The 17,421-nt window shown below is 40.9% G+C and overlaps 1 protein-coding gene across 14 annotated transcripts in view; it reads right to left on the bottom strand.

Annotated features, from left to right (window-relative positions):
* The window catches only part of LOC108043225, a 29,950-nt gene extending 12,953 nt beyond the window's left edge, over positions 1 to 16,997 (bottom strand). For 4 of the 14 annotated variants that reach the window (XM_017121821.2, XM_017121819.2, XM_017121817.2 and 1 more), the window contains exons 1-7: positions 16,713 to 16,997; positions 8,516 to 9,042; positions 5,672 to 5,912; positions 4,925 to 5,161; positions 4,589 to 4,838; positions 3,109 to 4,064; positions 2,112 to 3,051 (exon numbers count right to left, since the gene is read on the bottom strand). In XM_017121821.2, the coding sequence (XP_016977310.1) occupies positions 2,112 to 3,051; positions 3,109 to 4,064; positions 4,589 to 4,838; positions 4,925 to 5,161; positions 5,672 to 5,912; positions 8,516 to 8,971 (3,080 nt within the window). In that variant the 5' untranslated portion in view covers positions 8,972 to 9,042; positions 16,713 to 16,997. Of the gene's footprint in view, positions 1 to 2,111; positions 3,052 to 3,108; positions 4,065 to 4,588; positions 4,839 to 4,924; positions 5,162 to 5,671; positions 5,913 to 6,632; positions 7,409 to 8,515; positions 9,043 to 16,712 lie in introns of those variants that run through there. The other 10 variants (XM_017121811.2, XM_017121812.2, XM_017121814.2 and 7 more) reach the window with 7 other exon arrangements.
* Positions 16,998 to 17,421: the final 424 nt, after the last annotated feature.

Genomic DNA, 17,421 nt, shown 5'->3' with positions numbered 1-17,421 from the left:
TTTTACAAAAATGTAGAATATTTTATGGCCTGATCTCTGGTCCATAATATGTTAGAAGTGTATCTTAATCTTTAAAGTTTCATAAGTTGTATCAAGCTAAATGAGAGCTTAAGATGAGAAAACGAATGAAACTTTATAGCTTTAATCCTTTAGCTTGTCGGTGTTAGGTTTATAGTTTCCATTATGAATTTCAGTCACCTAGGTTCAAACCTCGAATTAAAATCTAAAATCTCTTTGCCATCGACTTATTTATACTACTGAACTAGAAGAGATGTTTTTCAGGTCTAACAAAATTCCTTATTTTATTAGTAATATTTTTTCTTGTGCAAGGAAAAAGAGAGATGGTGGTGGGAGGCATAGACAATTGGAAATGCCAAGTGCCGTTGAAGTCGGTCGCGTCTTTGGCTTTGGCTTCGCCCAGAATGCACAAGGCCCACACAGAGTTGTTGTTGGCTGCAGCATTTTGGGCCATAAACATGCCCCAATGGCTCTCCCCTTCTCTTTCTGGTAGCCGGCGCTAAAACACGGCAATTGGGACCGACAACGGGAACTGCAATGGGAATGTCGAATGGATGGGGACGGCCAATGGATTCGCCAATGGGTTCGCCAATGGAGTAACCTTTGGCAACTGCACAAACACACAAAGCAATCCGCTCACCCCATTCGAACCTGTGAGTTCCAACCTGTCCCTTTCCTGGCCTTTTCTGTCCCACTGATGTCTGTCTAATTTTGGGCTAATTTCAATTTCCATTTCAATTACCCATTTACCCTTAAAATAAAAGTGGGCGGGACGGCGGGGAAGGGCGTGCCATGCCAAAGCTGTGAGCTGGCCAAAGTAAATTGCATTTGATTAACCCCAGAGCGCCCTTTGGCAAACAGAAACACACAAACAAACAAGCAAACACGTGAGATTCACTGCTGTTTGTTTTGGTAGCTAAATCAATTGAAGAATATTCCTGGATGTGCATGACAAATCACATTAACACTAGAGTTTACAAGGGGATTAAGTTGGTGCTATTTATTGATCTAGTAAATGGTCTAGGAAACTGATATAGGCGCCCGTCTAAAACGAATAGAGTTTTAATCGATTTCATAGGGTTATTATGATATAGTTTTTTATGAATATATTATCATACTTTTATTATTTTATTTAATTGATTTGTACCCTTATTTCAACCCTGGGATTTCTTATATTCATTTCTTTGTATTTCAGCTGAAATTTGGGCAGATAATAATGCCCTTTTTTTTTAAATTTAGTTAACAGACTTCTTAATTTTTCGGAAATACTTTACTTTTAAACGTATTTATACGTAATGTAGGTTTTATTTGTTTAAAGATGTTTTCTTCTACTTAAGTTACACCCTTAATTTAAGCTTTAAGTTAGTTTTAATGGAACTCCGAAGTTAGTAATACATCGCCGCCTTTCTAGGGCTAAATTGAGCAATCTTTTACCGGCCGGCCACAAAAAATAGTCTAGCAGCCAAAGAGAGATGAAGGCTGTTTTACTACTGAAAAGGGGGAGAGTCTGCTGATTGATTTGCAGCACCTCAAGTGGAATTGGGTTGCAGGGGAGGCGGGCGGAAACTGCCGGGGAAAATGCACTTAATAATATTCCAACAGTCGCTGGCCGCCTGCCAAATGCAGAGCTAATAAAACCAAATCAAAGGCGAACTCAAAGAGCCACCGCCACCACATTTCTGACCCGATGCAGCCAATTCAATTAGCTTTGGATAAGTAAGGAGAATTGAAAAAGTTTCCAAAAATTGAGATCACTTTTTAGAGATAAGTTTTCGGGATGGCAGGTTTTATTTTTGAGGGTGTAAAACCAAATTTTCATGTTGATTGGTGGTGGAGATACTGAGTTAAGTGAGCCCATATATTGGGTAATGTACTATGAACTTTTGACCTATTCAGCTATTATTAAAGAAATTTTTGATTCTCTCTAGTGTCTTAATTTTAAGTTTTTTGATACAAGAAATTGCTCAATTTAAAAAATGCCATGAATATTCAATTTAAAATATATGTTCCCCTTCACCTATTTTATTTTTACCATTTAAATAGTTCCCCAATGATATAAAACATTTCCATTTTTAAAGAACCTTGAAACTCACCTAATTCTCTCCCTTGGACCTCCGCGCTGCCTCCTTCCTCGCAATAGTGTATTGAGCTCCTTCATCACATCGCTGCCCTTGCGCTCCAACTCCGAAAGGAGTTCCGCCTCGGTCTCCGCCTGCATGGGATCCATATCCTGACCTCTAGTGCCAATCCTGTGAAGATCGGAGCCACTGCGACTGCGTCCCGTGGCATTTGCCATGTGATCAATGGAGTCCACACTGCTGTTCATATCGAAATCCATCATCAGGTCGTCGGAGCAGATGGACTCGCAGGGCGATAGAGTATCCAGAGATTCAGCCCGATCCATCACTGCCTTTCGCACCGCCGCCGGAGTCCTTAAACTCAACTCGATGGCCTGTTGCAAAGCGGTGCGAGCCTTCGACTGGCTCTTCAAGGATCGCAGCGATCCTGTTTGGGTGTGGGTGAGCGTTTCCATCAAAGTGGGTGTATCCGTGGCCACCTCGTGGGCTTCACTGTTACACAGCAAAGCTGGCTGATCGGCGATCTCATCATCTATTAGATTTCCGCAATCCGAACCCAACGAAAGGGAATGTGAGGCGTGAGTGGGGGTGCCAGGTGAAATGGGACTTCGGCTGCCCGGAGGATCCAAATCCAGTTCGAGAACCGGGGAAATATCATCCAAATCTATGTCATCAATGTCCTTCTGCTGCCGCTCCTCGTTCAACTTGTGCTTCTGCAGCTTGCCACCCGCCTCCTCGGAATCCTCGGTGCTGCTAACCAAACTGTCAGTGGGTGAAGTCTCATCATCCAACAGGAGGCAACTACTACTGGCCAGAGCCAACTCGGCAAACTTGGATTCGTTGAGGGCATTGTTAAAGGAGCGGGGACGAGAGGTGCCCGCCTCACGATTGTCCACCAGATGAAGATTGAGCAGGGTCTCCTGGCCCAGTTTGGGTGGAGTTTCCGTCATCGAAGCTGGAGGAGATTAGAAGTTACTCAAATGTTAAGCCAATAACTAATCGAAACACTTACATATTGTGCTAAACTGCATGTCGGTGTTGACCAGACTCATCTCGTCCAGACCCAAGGACATGTCCTCCTCCTTGTCAATATCTCTGGGATTCTCCGGTGCCTGGATATCGCTACTGATGCTCATGCTCATGCTGCTGCAATCCTGGGCGGCCAGGGATTCGCCCGCCTGCAGACGCCAAGTGGAGGCCACCGAGGATTGGCTCTGGTGTTTGGCACTCTTCTCGGAGGTGGACGAGTCCAAGTAAAGCTTCTCCTCGTCCACACTCTCGCTCTCATCGGAGCCACTTGTCTTGGGTTTTTCCGCTTCCTGATCCTGCTGATCATGGGATCCCGGTGTTTCCGCCTGACGTCGTTCGTAACTCTCCCGACTCAACACCGTATTGGATCGCACCAAGCCCAGTAGTGGTAGGGGAATACTCTGACTCCCATCAGTGGGTAGTTTCGGAAGTGCCAGTGGTTCCACAAAGGAGTTGGACTCACTGGAGGGCGGATCATCGGCATCGCGCACCTCGAAAGTGTGCCGTCCACTCATCACCATCTTGAGGTTCCTGGGCCTGCTGCGACTCCTCTTGGAACCCACCGAGCTGCCCGAACTGCTGTCCAGCGCCATGTCCATGCTGGCTATCCCCGAATCCGCACTAATCTCCCGACTGCCGGAGAATCCTCGACGCGTGGAGTTATTCGTCAGCTGCTTCACGCTCTTCTGGTCAAGATGTCGTGTTTGTGGCTGGACATGCACTGAGGTCAAGGGATGCTGCCGTGAACTAGTGGAGATGTCCTTGGCCCGAGCTCCCGTGGAGTGGGCGGGCACCGGCGACTGGACACTGCTGCTGGGCGTGGTCGGTGTCGTGGCCGTCAGACTGATGGCCACCGGGTACTCCGGCCTGGGCAGGCTCACTGTCTGCAAAGTGAACTTGGCAAAGCTGGCCGGAGTGGGTCGCGGTGTGGGGCGAACTCTGTAAAAGTGAAGAGGATAGTTTAATGTTGATATTTTATTAATTAATTGCATTTTGAACAAAAAAAATATTTTTAAATGTTTATTGTGTCCGATTTTATTTCACTTATTTATTTGTTTAAATTGTTCAATTTGTTTCTTAAGTAGGTTTTATTCTTAAAGGTTTTATTGTTTTATTTTTTCGTTGTTGTATAATTTAAATGTGTTCCTTATTAAACCATTTTTGGTTTACCATTAAATCTTATGATTTATCATTTAAAAAGTAAAAGGCAGATATTTTAAATGGATTTCCAAAGTTGTGTACGAATTAAAAAAGTGACACAGGATATTAGGTCTAATATATATTTTCTGATTACCAAATTTATTTTTCAAAATAATCAGTTATAATCAGATTTTTGTTACAGTTCAGAATTTTGATTAGGGATATTATTTCTGATTATTTTGAAACTAGAGCAATATACTTGGGCACGTGTAAAGTAAGTAAATGAAGTAATCCGATTTATATCCCAATCAAGAGTTACTCACATGACATTGGCGTGCATGCTGGCCAGATTGCTGTAGTTATAGCGCGGCTGCGTTGCTCTCGATCCCGACCCAGATTCGGATCCCGATGCCGAACCCAACGTTTCGTCCGCTATCTCGCCGAAGAACTGCCGCCGCTGGTACTCGATGGTGGTGTTCTGGTTCAGGTTGAACGTCAGCGTCTTGGGCTGGGCTATTTTGGGCTCACCATCGCCGGATCGTCCGGCGTGTGCGCTCTTGGAGCGGCGTTTCACTGCGGAAAATCGAAGGAAGTTATATCGGCGGCCGAAGGGGGCAAGTTCTGCGTTTATTTGTGGCAGCAGTGCCGACGACACTCACAATTGCTCACCAACACCGGACCGCTTCCCGCTCCGCGACTGTTGTTATTGTTGTTGTTCTGGGCATTGGCCGTCGATTCCGATTCGGATTCCTCGCTGGGCGCAGTTAAGCCCGCGGAAGCGGGGCGTGGCACCGCCCCACGATAGCCGAAACGTGCCCCGGCCGCACCTGCCACCAAAGTGCCATTCTTCTGGGCAGCGGCGGCGCCTACTTTCTCAAAGTGAACGGGAGCAGCAGCTGTCAGGGGGAAAGAAAGTGGGGATTCCAATGAAATGTTGGCATGTCAGCTCATTGTTAAATTGGCCAAATTGTCGCCAAATTAAAAAGCCATAACACTTGGTCAGCTATTGCCATTTTAAAAGGTATACCTGGGTATACAAACTAACAAAAAACTATACTAAAAACTTACTACATACTTTAAAAGCTTTGCATGGAACTTTATTATTTTCTACATTTTTTCTGAATGCCTTTAAAATTATTTAAAAAATATATGTTTCAAAATGTAAGTGTCAAATGATTAAAATATATAAAATTTACGTTTTGAAATTTCCTTACATATTCTTTTAGGCAATTAATCCAAAAAATTATACTATATATCTAAAGTTATATTATAAAGTTATAAGTCCACAAGTTAAATTTCGTAAGTAATAAATTGTAATAGATATCACAAGAAATACTTGTGATACTTGGCAAGTAATTTATAACTTTGTTCAATACTTCATCAACAATTTCATAAATTCGACTCACCTGCATTCCCATTGTCGTCCTTTGTGTCTGTGCATGTTGCGTTTTTGTCGCCGCCTTCCAGGAGTTTCTTGAACTTCTTGGGCGTCCCATTGAGCTTTTTGCGGAAGCCAAAGGACATGGCGGTGCCTTTGGTGTGCACCGTTTGCTCCAGCACCTCCGAGGGGTTGCCATTACTATTTCCGTTGCCATTGTGGTGGCGGCGACTCGACTTGCTGCCCTGCTTCTTGCTCTCCGCCTGGCCCTAAAGGGGAAAATGTGGAGGAGAATGGGGGTAAAAAGCGATTAGGATGAAAGCGAAACACATTTGCAAATCGGGTCAGCACAGATGAGAGGCGCACGGAAACAAAGGAGCCTCGAGGACTTCCCCAACAAGAGACAATACACAAAAGGATTTATATATATATATTAGCTAACTACATGACTCACTACGTTCTACCAACAATAACTATTTGCGAGATACTTTCTATGGAATCATGATAAATATCAATATGAAAGCGTATATACGCGAAATAGTTCGATGATTCAATATGTAATATAAAGTGTCCTTCAGGCTCATTCCGGTTTCCCATTTTACTTAATTTATATTAAATATAAATATTTGTTCTACACAATATTAAAACCTCTTTAATCACTTAACTTTCAATGATAATAAGTATACGATAAGTATAAGCAATTATATTTTGTAATTTAGAAACAAAAACGTAATAATTTAATTTGATAGTAGTTAATGAAATAGTATTCAATTAATATTCAAGAAAGACAAGAAATTAAACCAATAATTCTTAAGTGAAAACCGGAACACCCCTTAACAATATATTATTAATGGAACCAGGAAGCTATCTATGAACCATTTTTGATGTGTATACAGTTCAAGAAGCGTCAAAAACTATCTACAAATTTTCTTAAAACGAATCGCCAGCAATGAAAAGTAATCCGTAAGATGCAATTTTAATGTTGGTACCATGATGACTGCTTCGACTTCCGCGTCGATAGCTGCGTCCTCCTCGACTGTTGATTTGTTAAGGTCCTGCTCTAGGAGCGCTTCCTTATCATCGATGTTCGGCTCTTTGTGACTTATTTGGTGCTCCTGGTCGGAATTTTCCGCACTCGGTTCGGCGACCCCCTCGTTCTGCTGCTGCGATGCGAATTTTCCTAGTGAGACAACGACGACGGGGTTGTCGCATTCATCCATGTTGCAGGTCGTCGGCAGAGGCACTCGCTTTCCCGGCGAGCCTCCGTCCGTTTGCTGTCTCCCCGGGGAGTCGTCTTGATCCTGGTGTTTAAAAAGTCCGCTTTAGGATGCAGTTCGGCTATGTTCATGACACGGCCGCCACGGCGCACAAATTACGCCATTTATAATTGCACTTGAGCCGCACACAGATACACAAAGCGAGTGTACCTGCCAGTACACCCACACGGGGGTCCTTGAAAATCTAACGGGTTGCTGGAAAAATCTTTTGCAGATTGCTCGCACTTTTCACGCCTCAGGTTATGCAAACGTATTTCGCACTGTTTTCCCACGTTTCTTTTTCGAATTGCCTTCCTAGTTTTGATCTTTGGCTATTTGTTGTTCTTTTTTTTTTCAACAATTTGTTAAGTTTTTCCTGCTTCGGCAGAGTGGCGACGATTTTTCACTTGTGAAAGCACGGCATACGGAAAATTGAATGGTGAGCTGAAAATTCTCACGGAACGAATGGGTTTCCCTGTCCTCTTGTGGTGGGTCTGGTCGTAAAACTCTCTATTGCTTGACCACAGGGGGAGAAAATGGAAAACAGACGGAGAGCGAGTTCTCAGTGTTCGCTCATGCGCAGAGCGAGGAAAACAAGTGGCTGCTCGAAGATAATGGTCTAAATTTGGGGGTGGCTGCATGCAACGCCATCTAGCGGAATGACTGTCACTTAGCTAAGAACCGAACCACGGCAAGTGGAAAATGTATGGATATTTACGTATTTTTCATTGTAATTACTATTACTTCTTTTATGTAGCCCTTTGGTACGATCGAAAAATGTATCGAACAATTTTATAAGGGGTTAAACTTTTTAAAATTTTTAAAAATGGCTTTGCAGAAAATTGTCCAAAAACTGCACTTGTAAGCCCATATCTTTTCTTACAGAAATCTGATTTTAAAGTGTCATGCTTCTAAATCATTGTGGTTTGAATCTCCAAAAATCTGCATTAAAATCTGGATTTGGATTTTTGGATCGATTTTTAGTCATTTTTATTATCTAACCCCTTTCCAAATTTTAGAAAAATGTCTTTGCTGAAAAGTGACCAAAAACCTGCACTTCTAAGCCCATAACTTTTCTTACAGACCTCCGATTTGAAAGCAGCATATTTCTAAATGATCGAGGTTTAATTCTCTAAAAATCTGTATTTTCATCTTGGTTTGTATTTTTGGTTCGATTTTGTCACCATTATGACGTAATCCTTTTCAAAAACTACACTCCGATCAAAAGTGGCTCACTTCTAATGATTGTGGTGTAATTCTCTCTATAACTTAAAATTGTCAGCATCAATTAAACTCTATTGCTTCAAAATCCTTTCAATAATTTCTAATAATTGTGAATATCAAGATATGTTATATTTGTCTACACCTTAAAATGTATTCCTGACTTTCCCAATGCATATTTGTATATACCAAACTATTTTATTTCACTTTTTTCTACAAACAATGAATACTGAGGCAGACAATAGTCTGGGAAAAGAAAAGACTGTTGACCCACAACATCACCGACACCACATTTTCGCCAGACTCAACTTCGGCAGTTCCGAATTCGCAACTTATTGATAGTGCTTCGGCAGAACCCTCAAGTGCGTTGTAAACATATATCAATATCCACTCACCGCCAGCCAGCCGTTGTTCCCGACTGGTAATTGAGGTGCTGGCCTGATTCTGGCTTGGTTCAGGATGTGGTTGGTGGATGTCTGCTCCTCGGCGCTTTCGATGGCCTGCAGCAGCAGTTCGTGCAGCAGGAATTCCTGGCAAGTGGAGTACTCCGGTTCGCTGGCTGATGTCAGTGGTTCCGTTGGGGCATCATTGTAAAGGGATTCGATGTGCAACACGGCCTGCTCCGGTTGTTTCCGTCGGCTTATGGTGTAATAAAAGGGTTCCTCCTGCCGGGATGATGTGCTGCCTGCTGCTATGTATTCATTACTCCCTGTCAACTGTTGCCAGATTTTGTGGGCCTGGGCCAAATCTTCGTGCGACAGTGCGATTGTCAATACAGATTGATGATGCTCCGCGGCTGGGGACACGAGTTCGTGGAGCGGAGGCGACTGCCGGGAGACACACTTGCCCATGGCATCTTACGTAAAGAGGAGTTTTGTGGTAAGGTCCTCTTCTTACTTATGTATTTGCCCTTCTATCTAGACTGAGAAAAAAGAAACAAAATATTACCCATATGTGTCAGTGTTCCTCAAATCTAAATAGCTTCTGTCATTGGCTTATCAAACTGACATTTAAATAGTGAACAATAAATGGTCTTATATAAACGGGTCGAAATTATTGTTCATATGCCAAGGAAGAACGAAAAACTCTCAATTTTTTAACTAACATATCTTCAGATTTGTATTTACACATAGATAGTTTTAGCATACAAAGCTAGATATCTCCAAATATATACAGATTCATTTCTCTGATTATAACATATATTTTACATATAATTACTTCTTAAAAACATTTTGTTTCGCTTTTGTTATTTTTTGTTTCATAAAATACTTATAGGTTTTGTAACTAAAGTATGGCTTTATTTGGGTTATGTTATAAAGCCAAATACCAGTTAATTAAAATGGAATTTAAAGTAAGTTAAATTAAAGTAAAATCAGTAATAAGGGAGAGATGAAAATTGTTTTTGTCTCCTTTCTTACTGTATAAAATTCTTTAGAAATATAAAATAAGAAGCCATGTTTTTTTCTATGTGGGAATGAATTCATCAGAAGATTCAAATGAGTAGGTTGGTCATAAGATCCTCCCCGCACGGCATATTGATATGCTGGGAGCTCGGCTGGCTTGTGGTTGGCGTGCAGGTAATGATACACCTGTCCCGCCAAACCACCAAGCAGCCGCCAACTGCCCCACCCACCGAAACACCAGCCCCTGGGGCGAGTCCATTGCCATTGCATTATGGCGCGGTGCACGTTTTTTATTAAATTTTATTAGAGTGCCGCACATGCACAACACGGACGGGTGGAAACGGACCGACCCCGGCCCCGGATACGGATCCAAACTTCTTTCATACCTCCGATTGCACTGAGCGAAAGAGGGGAGAAAAACAGAGGGACGGCTAACAGAGGGAAAGCCATATATATTCACGCAAATGCAAGCAGCCTTTGGGAGAGCTGAAGACCTGCATCCCAGCTTGGTTCCCCTTTTGGTTATCCTCACCTCATCCCTACCCTTAACTCTATCCCCATCCCCATCCTAGGGGCTTCTGCAACGTAGCTTTATGGCGTATTTGCCGCATAACAAAATTTACACCCACCGGGAGCCGTCGACGCGTCGGTGCACTCAATGGGGCTGCCCTTTGTGCCGGTGGTCCTTCGCGCCGGATCCAGCCATATTCACTAGGTCGCCGGTTTCGCCGCCACTCGATAACACAATTTGTTCAATAATAAGTTTAAGCAGGAAATGCATTTCACCAAAGCCATCTGAGTGACAGGGCTTATTCGGTAGGTAAATGTGTTTCAAGTGCGGATTGACTTCAATAGATGGTAAAGGAATATGTGGTCGCCACAATTGACTCTATTAAGTCTCCTTAAACATAAATGTATTTATAACACATTTTATTGCTGTTAATTGCATAGTTGGCTTACTCGACAAAATTGTCATAAACTTGTTTATTGTATTTGTATGTTTTTATTTTATTCGAGCTTGGCCGAATTGGGTCAAAGAAAATAATAGATATTTGAAAGCTATAATAACTTTATACAACAGAAAGCTGTTTATTGTTATACATTTCAAAACAGCTACATTTTACTCTTGAAAATGGGGAATGGATTAGTAATTTAAACAAATATAACAATACAATTTATTTTTGTTTAGTTTTTGTATTATAATACAAATAAATAAGTTGCTGTTTCTTCAACCATTAGGTTTTTAATAATTTTTTGCGCTTTAAAATATAACAAAATTGCTTTGAAGCTGCTTCCTTTTGTAAGCTGATTATTTAAATGTATGCTATATACACAGCACCAATTTATTATTCTTTGAGTTAAAGACAACTCCCCTTAGGAGTTTTTCAATACATTTTGTTTCTCCCCATACTGCAGAGTATTTCATTGCTGCCTTTGCGTATATTTTCAGTTGATCCGGCTGTGTTTATGCCTGCTTATGTCCTTTGGCTTACTTACATTTGCCGCGGCTTTGTGCTGCATAAATTTTCAGTGCCACGCCCCCGAACACGCTCACGCCCACCACCACCACCACCCCCTCATTGCTACGTGGCTCTTTTGTGCTAACTGCCAACTTTTATTTGCTGCCTTTTCACATAATGAGGCAATTTTGCAGTTTGTTTTGTGCGAGTTTTCACTTGTTACTCTTGCATTTAATAAGCCAAAGGCAAGGCAAAAACAGGTGCCCTAAGCTGGTGGCTCCCAGTTTTGGGTCCTAATGCAACATTTTGTATGCGCGCAGGATAAATCCCGTGCAGATCCCCGATATTGGTCGCATATGCAAATGGCTACAGGCTGCAGTGCAGGTAATTATGCGCATAAATAACTAAAATTGTTGGCCAAGAGACTGCAGCCAGGGACCTTAAGTAATGCCCAAGATTGGTCAATGGGTTGGTGCCCGTTTATGGGGGGCGGCGTTTGGGTTTTTGGGTCGCTCGGATATCCTGCGGAAGCTCCATCGGTTTACCCCGGACAGCGTGGCTCATGCATAAGCATAACCATTCCCCATTTCGAATCGATGTGGCATGCAACAGCTGCTCGCTTACAACACTTCGGATTGCCATGGTCCATGCATTTTAATTGTGCGACCCCGCAAAAAAAATATAGAGCGTGCACCCAACGAAAAGGGATCTAAAAGTCCTTGTTTTGGAATTTAATATTTGCTTGCTAGAAAAAAATACCAAATAAATGGAGAAGAAAAAGGCTTTGGGCCAAAACAAATGTTAATAAAATGAATACAATTAACTAGTTACACAACAAAATATAAAGCCGAGTGTGGACACCCAATGAAAGGGGATACTATTTATTTTGGTTAAAATAATTGCTTGCTGGAAAACGCCAAAATAATAAATTTGAAAAAAATTCATTTTAATGTCACAAAATGATTTAAGAAATGAGATTTCTTAACTATTATTATTAAACATCTTTACAAATAAACTTTATGTCATAACTCGTTGTCATTCATTCCCTGCTTCTTTACTTTTTGTTATTTAAATTTATAAATTAATTATTGGTTTTTATTTAAAATCTCCTATGCGAAGGAAGGGTTGTTTAAATTAAGAAAAAAGTTTCAAGACAAAAGGAATATCCATCCCAATTTTGTTCATGTTTATTATTTAAATAAATAAATGTTTTATATGTGCATATATAATTACAACATCTCACTCGTAAAAAAGGTTTCTATGCGCTTTTTTAGCCATAAGAATAGATTAAGTTTTTTTTCACCGTATGAGCAAAACTGTATTGATCTGCGCGGCAAGTGAGTAATGGCAATCGTTTTCATTCCTTAAATGCCACATCTTAGTGGGTCTTTTAAATCCAATTTTTGCCAGAGTGTGCAAAAGGCTTGAAATGGCGTGCCACCACATGCGTCGCAAATAGGGGCAAAGGGACACGAGGGAATCCATCCAGTAAGTTGCGCTGTCGGGGCAAAGTTTTGTGCCATGATTAAAACGAAACCTCACCAAAGTTGCCACCGCTGACAATTTTAATGCAAACAAAAACTTCCCTTTTTTGTCTTCTTTTGCAACGCTGACAGCGGCAAATAAGAAGAAGGCCAACTTATTTTAGCATGCAGCGTTTTCACCAACTCCCAAACTCCGCCCACTCCCAAAACTCCACGTTTTCCACGCCATTAATGCAAATTGACGGGGATACAAGTCGCTACAGGTGCCAGATCCGGTCAGGTAGTTTCGTTGGCCTTCGCTCGGGGATCGGGAAAACTTCTGGCAATTCACGCGGACGTTTGCGGCTGTCCTGCCACCAAAAGCAATTCCATTTTGGTAATTGAACAAGTCAACGCTTAATTACAACGCACTACAGTAAAACACCATAACTGTCTGCGGCATTGAGTGAAAATCCAGCCGGCAATTTCCATTCAACGCAAGCGAAATAATTTCCATTTGAAATGCGCAAAAATGAGCAATTTCTTTTTGCCCTGGATTTCGACCCCTTTTTTTTATTGCACCCCCCACAATTGCTTTCACTGTTTTGTTTGAAACGTTTTAATTGACGGCTCATTTTGTCTTGCCGCAGACATTTTATTGGCAATCAGGGGCGGAGCTCTAAAAAATTCGGAATATGTTATATAAAAACTTACGTTACCTATAAAAAAAATGTATACCCATACAGCTTACACCAAAAAACCACATGTCTCAAACTTAGTTTTTAAATGGCTTAAAATTTAGGAGACATAACCATAAAACCTCGTTAAATATAATAAAAGCTATAAATAGTCATAGTAAAAATTTGAAAAGCACGAGTTCTCATTTCAAAACACTCACATTTTAATAATTTATAACAGCTAAAATAAAAGTTCTGACTACGCCCCTTTCGGTAGTTTAACAATTCAGCAATTTATCGGTTTAAGCTCGACGGTCAGACAAAAAAGCGCAGTGAAAATGACTTAAAGCAATACCAGGGGACGGTGGATTGTTAAAAACTGATCTATATGCTTGGTTATTGAGCAACTTTGGCTGTGGTTGTCGATGGCTCAGAGCCTTCAGCGGAAAAATGTATGGCCAAAACCAAACCAAACACAGCAGAAGAGGTGGTGAGGGGATGGGTGAACAGATAGCGGCAGTAGACACTTGATAGGTTTTTTGCGACCCCCCCAATCGACCCGCTCTCCACACACTATTGGCCATAAATCAATTTTTCAAAAATGACACTGGGAAATGGAAAAAGTAAGCTCAAAGCTGGGCGAATATTGAAAGCGTCCGCTTGCCCCGATATAAACCGATACTCTCCCATGAATTGTCAAACGTAGAAAATATATGCATGCATGCATACATCTATATATAACTCATGTATATATATATATATTAATAAAAAATGTATGTTTGGTCCTAGCATTTTTTGGGCATCCTAGAAGCTTTGGTATTTTTTATGCTATCGCTTGTCGTTTTTTATTTATTTTTATTTTTTTTTTCTCTGGCTTTGCAAATCTTTGCAGCTGGCGTTGAAAGTTTGTCATCATAAATTTTAATATTATTTTCGTAGCGAATGCAACAGGAGTTGGAGCAAAAGGAAGCGTTTTGCGATGCAAAACTTGCCAAAGAAGCGGAATCCATAGTTCGGCATGTGGGGAAATGAGCACATTAATGGGTAAGGGGGGCACCCTTTTCCCCCTGGGGAATTCCAAAACTCAGTGCAGCACACGCGGCGTATGCGCAATGCAGCAGCTTTTGATTTGAAAAATTGGAGAAAGGGCGCACGGCAACATCTGGTCGCCTTCTGGCCGGAAGCCCATATTCCCCAGCATGTGTGAACCGAATGCTGATGAGTGCCATATAGTGAATGCATATGAATGAATTACAGCCCGATTTTTAGCCTGGTTTTGGGCCTTTGAAAGCGGCTGAATGATGCCTCCTGGCTTTGGCGGCTTGAATTGCATGGAAAAGATTGTTTTGCATAGATGACTGAAATCACCGGGCGCATTTATTGAACTCCTGGTTGACAGCAGACGAAATTGACATTGATTGGTCCTTAGTGCTGAGTTACAAGGGTCTAATGACAAAGAATCAAGAGAGAGCTCAATTGTTCGAGTTTTCTCTGATTGATGCAATCTGCAAAAACTCATTAGTTCGATTACTGCTAAAAGAAAAATATAAGGTCTTTAGTTTTAAAGTATATCTACCCCAAAAACGTTTGTAGGCGAGCCAATGCTAAAATACTTAAAGAAGAGAAATAAATGATTTTATGGTCTTTGTCCAACTAATTTTGGAACGAATTTGCTTTTGTAATTCTATGAACACATCTTTTTTCTAAAATTATTTAAATATTCAACATATATTTTCTATATATATGTGTAAAGAGATTGAGAAATGTATAGTGATTAAGAATAATAGAATTAAGACAATAAGATTTTATGAGAATTAAAATTCAAATTTAGTATTTGATTTAAATAACATGGTCTTGAGCATTGCTGGAAATATTTTAATCAGTTACCCATCATTAAATGTTGCAAAATGTTCCTAAAGAGCGAACAGCTGGAAGGCCTCACTTTTAAATTAATTAAATTCTAAGCACATTCGAAAATTGCCTGCAAGTATAGCAATTATTAGCTCGGCTCTAATATGCATATGATTTTATGCTCTTACATTTCGGACTGATTACCGACTGCTAGTGGATTTGATTAAATATTCACCGAAAACTATTCGAGCAAATTGGAAGCAGCCGCCTGCAGGCGAATAAAGTCTTTCGAAGTCGGGGACACGTGATCTGAATGAAAAGCCATGGATTTAAGCCTTTAAGTGATGTGGCAAGGTCGTGGGAGTGCGTGGCATTGTGGGTGGGATTATGGTGTGCGGAGCAAGATAAGACTTGGACTTCTCCTTGGGCTTATTTGCATGCTGTATGATTAAGTGACCAGGTCATAAATGCCAACTGGCAGAGGGTATTTCGAGCATTTCGACTTGCTAGCAAGGCAAATCATAATGCCTACCACTTAATTATTACTTAGTCTTTATTAACATGGCTCACAGCTTTTGGCTGGCCTCTCGCTCCCGTTTAATGCCATCAACGGAGCGTGCAGTTTCGGATTTCGGGGACTGGCATGGTCTTTATTTCGAGGCCCGGTAATTGCAAATTGTTGCCGTCGTCTTTGCCTGCGTTTGTTTGTCAATTTGCGTACTTAAAAAATTCTTTTATATAAACATACATATACATACATATGTCGTACACACAACTCATCGTCAGTGTAACGAGCCATATGTGTTGTGCTGTGCACATAATAATTACGCAATTGGCAGGAGTCCCCTTTTCCCGCCCTTCTCCATTTTGGCCTGGCTGAGTTCGTCTTTCGCCCGAGTCGAGTGTGTCATCAAATTAGTTTTAATTATATATTATATTCGTTTTGCACACATTTCGGCATTAGCAGGAAGCACGCGCAGTGGGGACTCCAGTGCGTATGGGTGATATTTGCCATGGCAATCGATTTGTATGCCCGGCAGCACTTCGCCTGTTGTTCTTGTTTAAACAATTACCCCGCTCATTGAGTTTGAGCCCAGGCCCTAGAGCCAACTAACGAATGTGGGACTGGAGGTGCTCCAGACCTGTACCAGATATCTAATATGCATGGCATTCCGGGAAACGAAAGTACACGCGTCAAGTGAATAGAAACTGCACAGTAACAAAATGGTAACAAATTTGGTCATCGCTATGGCATTTTATCAAATCACAATAGCAATTTTTAGCTGTGACCATGTTAAGTATATTTTAAAACTTATTGCAAGTTTATTTTTAGGGCATCATATTGGTTATAAAAGTATTTTTTCGGGGAAAAATATTGTCTCTCATAATATTATTTATTTATATTACATAGTTTTTTGATTTTATTTATTTTTTACTTTTGTTTGTGTCATTTGAAATTACGCAACTAGTTTTGGGCCCTATTACATAACGTTATTAAATTGGTAAAATAAATAAATATGTATGATAGAAACGGAGTAGCCAAAAATTCCCACAGCAACACAATATTTTATTAATATGTTTAACATTTTCCGTGAGTGTACAACGACATCGACACTTTTGCGGCTGTTGCTTTGGTTTCTTTGGTTTCGCTTCGGGTTTTTTGGGTTAGTTAAGGTTTCAGTTTCAGTCACAGATTTGTCTCGGCATGCAAATTCCCATTTTTCACCATCATACCCACCTTTGGCTTATCTTATCGGTGAGCACATATGTTTGTGCCCGTGTCGGGCGTAATTAAATAGAAATTCTCAAGTGCTCGTTGTATTTTTTGGGGCACTTGATTTGACACTTTAGCACTGCGAATTTCACTTCACTTCCACCTGTTGATTTTCTTTATTACTTCACATGGGCGACCTTGAATTATGCGATCAGTTTTTTTTTGTTTTACTATTTTTTGCTATAACTACACTTCCAGTCAAGAGAGTCGCGTCATGTTTGCTGTTATTATTAATAACCAAAAGCGTCGAAAGCAACTGACTGCGGACTACGCATGAGACTCGAGACCCGAGCACCCAAGAATCTACAAAGCTGCGATCGGAGCGTTGGGAAAGCTCGCTCTTTATACCATCTAGCTGGGCTTTTGGCTCTACAATTACTGGTAGTAAGAGAAACAAAGAGAATACCTAGTGATTCACAGCTGATAGGAGGCTTTGTTAATGAATGTCTATTGCGTGGAGTATGGCCAGAAGTTTACAGTGCCAGCAAAAAGATAAGCCTCAACACCGAAAAATATATTTTAAGTTTAGTTTGTAGGGCTATACATTTATATTGCTGTTTGATTGTTTCAAACTTGAAAGTCTTATTTCGATTTTATTAAAATACATATCATTGTTAAGTTTTTATTGATTTTATTTTATATTGAAAGAAGATTTCTAAGGACATCGTGATTA

Source organism: Drosophila rhopaloa, unplaced genomic scaffold (assembly GCF_018152115.1).
Source record: "Drosophila rhopaloa isolate 14029-0021.01 unplaced genomic scaffold, ASM1815211v1 contig_163, whole genome shotgun sequence".
NCBI lineage: Eukaryota > Metazoa > Arthropoda > Insecta > Diptera > Drosophilidae > Drosophila > Drosophila rhopaloa.
The sequence above is the reverse complement of the archived record's forward strand: the minus strand, read 5'-3'. Positions and strand labels throughout refer to the sequence as shown.